At 43.4% G+C, this 7611-nt stretch overlaps 1 protein-coding gene across 1 annotated transcript in view; it reads right to left on the bottom strand.

Moving 5' to 3' along the window:
- LOC111253789 (uncharacterized) overlaps positions 1–6657 on the bottom strand; it is a 15624-nt gene extending 8967 nt beyond the window's left edge. The window contains exons 1-8 of the mRNA XM_086974274.1: positions 6455–6657; positions 5087–5205; positions 4783–4916; positions 4004–4375; positions 3510–3842; positions 2595–2784; positions 2107–2261; positions 1505–1670 (exon numbers count right to left, since the gene is read on the bottom strand). Coding sequence (XP_086830400.1) covers positions 1505–1670; positions 2107–2261; positions 2595–2784; positions 3510–3842; positions 4004–4375; positions 4783–4916; positions 5087–5193 — 1457 coding nt within the window. The 5' untranslated portion in view covers positions 5194–5205; positions 6455–6657. The remainder of the gene's footprint in view (positions 1–1504; positions 1671–2106; positions 2262–2594; positions 2785–3509; positions 3843–4003; positions 4376–4782; positions 4917–5086; positions 5206–6454) is intronic.
- Between the last annotated feature and the right edge of the window lie 954 nt (positions 6658–7611).

Below are 7611 nucleotides of genomic sequence, written 5' to 3'. Positions count from 1 at the left end.
TATATATATTTCTTTATTTAATATTCTCATTTTTCTAACTTTCACCAGTTGACGATTACTCATTTATCAGAATAGTATTATCATATTAGAATAATCTTTTGCTTATAAGATCTGTATCATTATTATCTAATTATAATTATTACGGTAGCTCTCAGCAATCAACATCGATAGTATCATCATCATCATCATCGTGTCGTGTCGTGAAGCTTTCTACTTCTTAACTTATGTGAGCTATGGCCGCTAACCCCGGTCTACGTGTCGGTGCCAGGCAGGAAGCCTTTGTTTCTCTTCAATTTGCTGCTTCGGCTGCTGTTGCCGCTTTTCTAGAGCGCACCCCCTCCTGAATCAGTAGCTCAATAGCTGCGTATAAACAGGCATTTAATAATCCTCCCCTCTGCTTGCAATCAACCGATTGTGTAATGCATCGATAGGGGAGTGGCTCGAACCCTTGCTCATTCGTTCCATTTGTAGCGTTACCGTGCCAACAATCTCTCCTACTGAAGGAGTGAGACTTCTGTGTGATGTTCGAAAATGAACCGCTTCATGGAGATGTAGGTATATTTGACAAATTTGTAGTCTTGTAGTAGTAGTAGTAGTAGCAATTGTGTGTAGTGGTCTATCTGTAATGATATACTGTTCGAGCCAATGTTGCCATTCTATGGGGTGTCGAGTTGTTGCTCATCGAGCGCGTATTCGTGACGCATAAGAGCGTACTTTACAGTTTCGTTGTGTCCATGTTTGTGTGGTCGGTTTGTATGTCAGTTTGTTCGATGTCTGCGATATGGTGGCCTGCTTTGGTGGGCGACTGTTGTTGTTGTTGTTGTTGTTGTGCAGTCGTTGCTGACGATAGAGAGTTGGTAAAGTTGACGAGTGCAGTGGCGGGTTATGACGGGGAGCACCAGAGTTGTCAGAAATCTCAATTTTCTGTGATACATCTGGCGACATCACCGATGCGCCTGGTCCACCGGTCAACTTCTGCACCGAGATGATGATGATGATTTCAGTGAGCGAGCAGACGAGCAGCGAGCCCCCGCTCCACCTGCCGCGGATCGAGGTGACCGCCAATCCTAGCCGCCGATCCGCTCATTGTGACTGTTGTCTTCTGTTGTACTGGCGCCTGTTGTGAAGTGCTTGCGTATACTGTAGCTGTGACACTGGCCATGTACAGTCTTTCGTGGAGGCCACGTAGTGGCTATGTCTATGCGTACGCGTGTTTGTGCGCATGTGTCCATCTGTGAATGTCGGCTCGATATTTCTCTGCTGTGTGCTCTCATTTAGGACCAATAAAAGATAGAATAATTGTTGAACGATAAATTGTGTATCATCGTGTTGTTATTTGCTATCTGGAAGCTCGCTGTGATGTAGTCGTTGTGATAGGCTAGCAGTGTCGAAGCTTCGGAAGTGAAGGGTCGTATGTTGAGTGTTGTCGTCTGTTGTTGATGCGGTTTCTGTGGTCGTTGTCATTGTAGTTCTAATTGTTGTTGTGGTTGTTTTTTGAAATTACCAGAAGTCTGGCAGGAGGCTCGCCCGGTTGGCGGCGGTTGCTGCCGGGGAGCGGAGGTCGCCGGGGGTCTGAGCTACCAATTCCCCGTAGGTGCGCTTGCGACTGCTCTTGGAGCTGTTGACAACACGGGCCTCCAGGTACTTGAACACCCGGTCGTAACCTTGTCCTGCAAAAGCACGTTAGCGCAGCGTTAGAACGTGCAGCCATGTTTTCTGCATAGATCGAAATATTGCTGGACAAATAAAATGCGGATAATAGACAAAACTGTATGCAAGATATTTACAGAGCTATTCTTAATTATTATCCTCATGTTTTCTATTCAAATATATAGACCACATGTACGCACAAGTACGCCTCGACAATTGGCAATCCAATCGGAAAGGATGTGTACGCAAGCCTTAACCGCTACACAGAGCTAGGCTTTTGCGAATGATCATGTCAAATATTGTACATGAATTTGAAATAAATACATGTCAGGCTCATTTGTAGGTAAGTCATAAATTTCGAATCGACATGCCACAAGCAATTACGTGCTCGGAACAATATAATTGTAACGGGGTACGCTCGCTGATGTAGCTAAAGTTGCGTGAGGTAAAACTAACCAAAGACAGTCGCCTCGCCGGGTTCATCGCGCAGAGACTGAGGATAGCGGGCCACCATTTCCCGGGCTACCTCGGCGATCTGGCGCCGCGCCGGCCGCGCGCCGAATTGTTGCTCCATCGCCGCGCATACGATCCGGATCATTTCCAGACGGTCCCTGGAAATAACCAATAAACGATGAAATTCATCAAAGCGTATATGCGTACGCAAACTTGTGGATGTTGATTAGTTAGGTGAGGTAGGAAATATTAGACGAATAATTTATACTTGGTTTGTTTTTAAGGTAGTATATGGCACAGTTGCAATGCACGATCAGTGGATGAACTCAACGCCTGCTGTGCACCGGAACGTTAATATACGTAGTCTGTTGATAAGTGCGCATTGCCATAGTAAGTTTGAGCAAAACGATGTAAACAGCAATGTTGAATTACTAGACTGTTGATTTGAATGAAATTGTGATGGTGTCAAACAATATCGAAGGAGAATTCACCTCTTGTCCAACTTGCGGCCCTCCTCAAGCGTCTGAATGACGTAGTCGGGCAGGCGGTCCCAGGGGATCTGGAACACACAGGCTACCCCCATTCCAGGCGACATTCCAGGTGGAACGCCTACACCAGGACCGCCCATTCCGCCTAATACTCCGTTGCCCCCGTTCATCATCAGGCTTTGCGGGGACGGTGCTGTAAATATCGCAAAGATAATCATGGTCAGTATCATCCGCATAAGTCACAACAGTGTGTTAAATACTGTGTTGGTCTTTTCATATTGACGCTCTGCCTATAGGGCCAATGATGGCTGTAATACCGGAAATGAAGCGAAGTGAAAACTATAATGTGACACACATAATCTAAACACAACCAGGGGCAAAATTGCAGTCATAAATCGACATAACAAGAGCAATCAATGAGACCCGCTTAAATGCTCTACCAATATGGAAGCCATATAGGGAACGCTCAGTTCTACAGCTATGCAGGAGAGTAATCTTCAAACTTCCAGAGAAGTATGGCCTGTAGATGTTAATGCTGACATTATCAACATCGGCCCATAACGAACTACGCTTTAGGATAGAAGCTTAAACGAACATAGATTGGTTATTAAATACAGACGTACTGGTAAAGATTGATCATGTCTGGTCAGATATGGAAGTCAGATTTAAAATTTTTCGAGCTTATTATTATTATTATATTACGGGTGATTAAGCGTTGCTTACTTAGACAAATTAGATAAGCGATTTATAGTCGTGTAGAGGAAAAACAAAGAGAAGGGTCTACGAATACAACAAGGGCAAAGGGAACGTACATTATAAGTGGATTGAAAACCAACTATTTTAATTACAAGTCTGCTTATCGGTTCACAGAATTGGTGATTACGATTGATGTTTATATCTCTTGATCTGCTATTTTACCTCTGTGCCACGCTCCCTGCAGGGGTGTCTTAAGCGAGATGTCTGGCAGAATGGCAGCCACGGCCTTGCATGCGTCCTCAACGTCGTTAGCCTCGTGGTCGTCGTCGTCGCCTCCGTCCCCTTGCTGATCGGATTGACCACCTCGGTTACCTTGTCCCGTACCGTTTCCGCCACCACCTCCTCCTCCACCTCCCTGGCTGTTTGGTGTTTTTAGTAATAGATCCGCGTCACCTTCAACCATCTGCGTGACGGGCGACTGAGGCCCAGCGCCGTTCATATTGGAATTGTTCTGATTTGAGCCCGATAGAGCTGAGTCACTTTCATCCGAGTCTCCTGCAATTTGTGGCGCAAACGCAAGACAATGAAAATGGATCGAAGGGGCAGGACCTATTTAGTGTCGTTTGGCTATTTTGCCAGTGTCTAACTACTGAATATTAGATCGTCTAGTACACATAAACTGAAACAGTTCTATTGCCCGTTGTGATTACACGTACCAGCATTAGTGGTGTTGTCGTTGTTGCTTTGATTGCTGTTATTAAGTCCACTTAGATCTGGCGGTGGTTGTTGCTGCAGCAGTTGTTGGTAGGCGGCCATCGCTGTTACGTGGTTCCGACTGGCCATTTCTCGTTCGCGGTCCACTTGATTGGCTTGACTGCCCCCTTGGTGTCCTGCTTGGCCATTGTTTCCGGCCGTTTGACTATTCGCTTGTTGACTGTTGCTGCTATGATGACTGCCGTGGTTGTGATTACTCAAATGGGCCCCGAGATGATTGTTGTGTGCGCCATGATTGAGCGCGAGCTGATTGAGGGGTGGCAGTGGAGCGGGGTAGCCTCGCGATCTTCGCTCGCGCATATAACTGCTAGTCGCTGTTGCGGGATGCGCGTCAACAGGCACAGTTTGGTAACAAAATAAAAAAAGGACAATGTTATCACATGACCTAGGTCTTTTAGCCCAAAATCCATATGAAGCATACATTTGCAGATATGCAGTTGATGGCCGATTTTAAAATAACGTTAACTATACTTTGAAAGCCATTTATCTTGCGCTACTACAAAGCTAGTTATATTAGTAGTCATTAGACAATATTGCTCTACAGCTGTTTCTCACTATGGCCAATGACGGATGCTGAACGGTACTATTAGGCCTTTCTACTGCGGGTTAATTATTCCTTTCAGAGTGCCTAGTATTTTCTGTAGAGTTACTAGTGCAATGATATAATTAAGAATAATAAATTATCTTTCTTGTTCAGGGCTTATTGCTAAAGGTCACGTACGTCGTTCAAAATGCCACCCACTCTCCGAGAGAACGAAAACCTTCTCGAAGGACGAGTCTTGTAGTACGTCCGCTATGACATCATCCTCAATTTCCGTTCCATCCTCTAGGTATACCCGAACATGGCTTGGGTCCCTATAGACGGCAATTAGAAAACATTGTAGTATTAAGTGGAAGTACTAATTTGCGTTTAAAAATATCTAAAATTACTCTTATTTCAGGCTAGCTACACAAACCCTGACACTGGCCGTTGAGCATTAGTCGGTAGTAGCAAAAAAACAGAAAGAAGTCGTTATTGTACGTACCTGGCGAGCCCCTTGGCAATGGCTTGTCGTTTGAGGTCTTCTCCATCACTGATGTTGAGCAGCTTCTTGCGACTCTTGTCTGTACTCCATACCCTAACCAACACCATCGTTGCGTGTTCCTGTAATCACAAAAATACAACAGGACGACAGATTAATTTTCATTTGCCGCGTCCTGTAACTAACGAAACACATACACGCGTTGATCTAGGTTCGAAGTCAGGCCTAGGCATACTCAGTCTAAGGCAACGTCTGACGGCAACATCGGACGTCAAGCTCAAAATATTCAACTATTTTCTGGTTTTATTTTATGGAATGTATTCGCAAAAATGTAGTCCATACAAATGTAACACTTTGCGATCAGCATTTGGGTCGTCAGCCAGCCGCCTAGTGAGAACTAGTAACCGGTTGCTCTGACATACAAATTTGTCAGTCGTTGTACCCACCCTCATAGATCAGTATTATCAGTTTATTAATTTACCAACCAAAAACAAGGAGTCAAGAAAAAAATTGATATGACCCATCAAACACGTTTTGTTCCCGCACGGCACCGTGCATATATATATATATATTTTCACGAAAGAAATTTGATGTACTTAAAGATTATGACCTTTTTTTGAATACGCATTTACGATGTGGTCTTTGATATGAATTTGTTACATATAGTGAAAGATATAGTAAACCTGTGTACAAATTGATCCCTGAGCAAAAAACACGTATATGTGGAGAACAAAATTGTCAATCTTTCTTCAGTACATTTCATATATAGCACACAGGCAATAGAATAATGCCTATGTACATTATCGACATCTAGCTAACCGTTCTCGTTTACCGCAGTTAGCGGAATACAACTTCACACCGTTTACTGAGAACTTTGAACATTTCGGTAGATGGAATTCGCCATTCCATTGCTTTCAACATTATAATTTCAATGAAATAAATTGGCGGAAGGATAAGCCGATCTAAAATTGCATTTTAACTTATCAATTAAAGTTTAGTTCTGGTGGGAACTTAACTCGAACTAAGAGAAATTAGCGACTTAATTTACTTCATGAAGAGCTGAGTATTTCATCTGCCAGAGAAAACGAACGCGATAACGGTGACAGCTGATTTTGACAGCTTCGCACAAAGTAGAGCTCAGGCTTATCAAAACACGCTGCCTAATAAACAATCGTAGTTTTTAAAATTTGCAACCTTTTTCACGTTGTTATACTAGACTAATCGCAGGCAAAAAATAACGCTCTTATAGAATTACATGTTCTATTTATCGTGAAGAGGTAACCATATGTATCGCCTACCCAACAACTCGTTAGCTGGATGTGGGCACAGATCGGCCGCATTCCCCAAGTCCATAACGAAAATTAGATTTACCAATAGATGCCACCCTGGGGCCGGGAAGCGCTGGCAGCGAATGTACGACCGTAGACCATCGAAATACAGTATAAACAATAACCGCGCATAAGACGAAATTGTGTAGCAAGGCTTAAACTGCGTGCGATTATTAAGTTCCGCAACGTTAGATGAATCACTGCCTTTATTCACACAGGATGTCGTTGGCAGGATTTGAGGCAACGTCTCCTAGTCCCTGTCAATCAATATTAGATAGTACTATTCGACGCGGGTTTCGGCGTGTCATCTCATCGAAGACAGGACGCACAGATACCCAGTGGTAATTTCGGCGATGGGTGACCGATGTATTGCGGACACAATGTGAGTATAGTAAGTTTCGAAAAAAAACGCTTGTCTCATCTTAGAATACCATTATATTTGTGGACAAAAAAATCAATTTAAAAACGTAAACGAAAAGCGAGATATTGTTTAGGTATCAGCGCTAGAGACAGACTGTTAGAAAATCAATAGATAGCCATCGGTGATGAGTGGTCAGTCACCGTATACCAATTGCCTGATCTGTGGGTTGAACTTCGTTATGCGAAGTATTGGCTTTCAACGGAGCGCTGCGAGAAACATCGTTCCGTCGATAGGGCCGGTGAACCATAACACAGCACAGAGGAGTAAATAAATCAATTATCTCAACAATCGACAGCTCCTAAAAGCTAGCAATAAAATGTGCTCACCGGAATTTATTAAAGGAGAAACTCCCTCGGTCAGGTAAAAAGTCTGATCACAATCAAACACAATGCAAAAGCTTCGCTAAGCTTTTTTCGTGGCTTATAGAGCCACATACACAAATGATTTCGGCGCCAGTTTGATAGCTTGATGTATCGTTTACGTATCGTATTAGAAAATTTAATTTTAATATTGTTTAATGTAGCATAGAAGTTCACTAGCATTGGTAAACGTTAAGTGTAAGCGATAGCCTGGCTTTCCGCACAAAAACAAATCTTCCACAAGCCTTCTAATTATAAACCCAGCCAGATGTTATTCGAGTATCTTTGATTAAATATGACATGTTCATTTAACAGGGAAGTCCACGTGAATAGGCACTAGTACGTCCAATGCGGTAACTTGCGCACATATAGAGTTGCTGCATATCAAGCGCGGCTTTCTACCTAGGATACGTCAGGCAT

Source organism: Varroa destructor, unplaced genomic scaffold, assembly GCF_002443255.2.
Source record: "Varroa destructor unplaced genomic scaffold, Vdes_3.0 BEIS01000007.1, whole genome shotgun sequence".
Taxonomy (NCBI): Eukaryota; Metazoa; Arthropoda; class Arachnida; order Mesostigmata; family Varroidae; genus Varroa; species Varroa destructor.
Note: the sequence above shows the minus strand (reverse complement) of the source record. Positions and strands in the feature narration are given on the sequence as shown.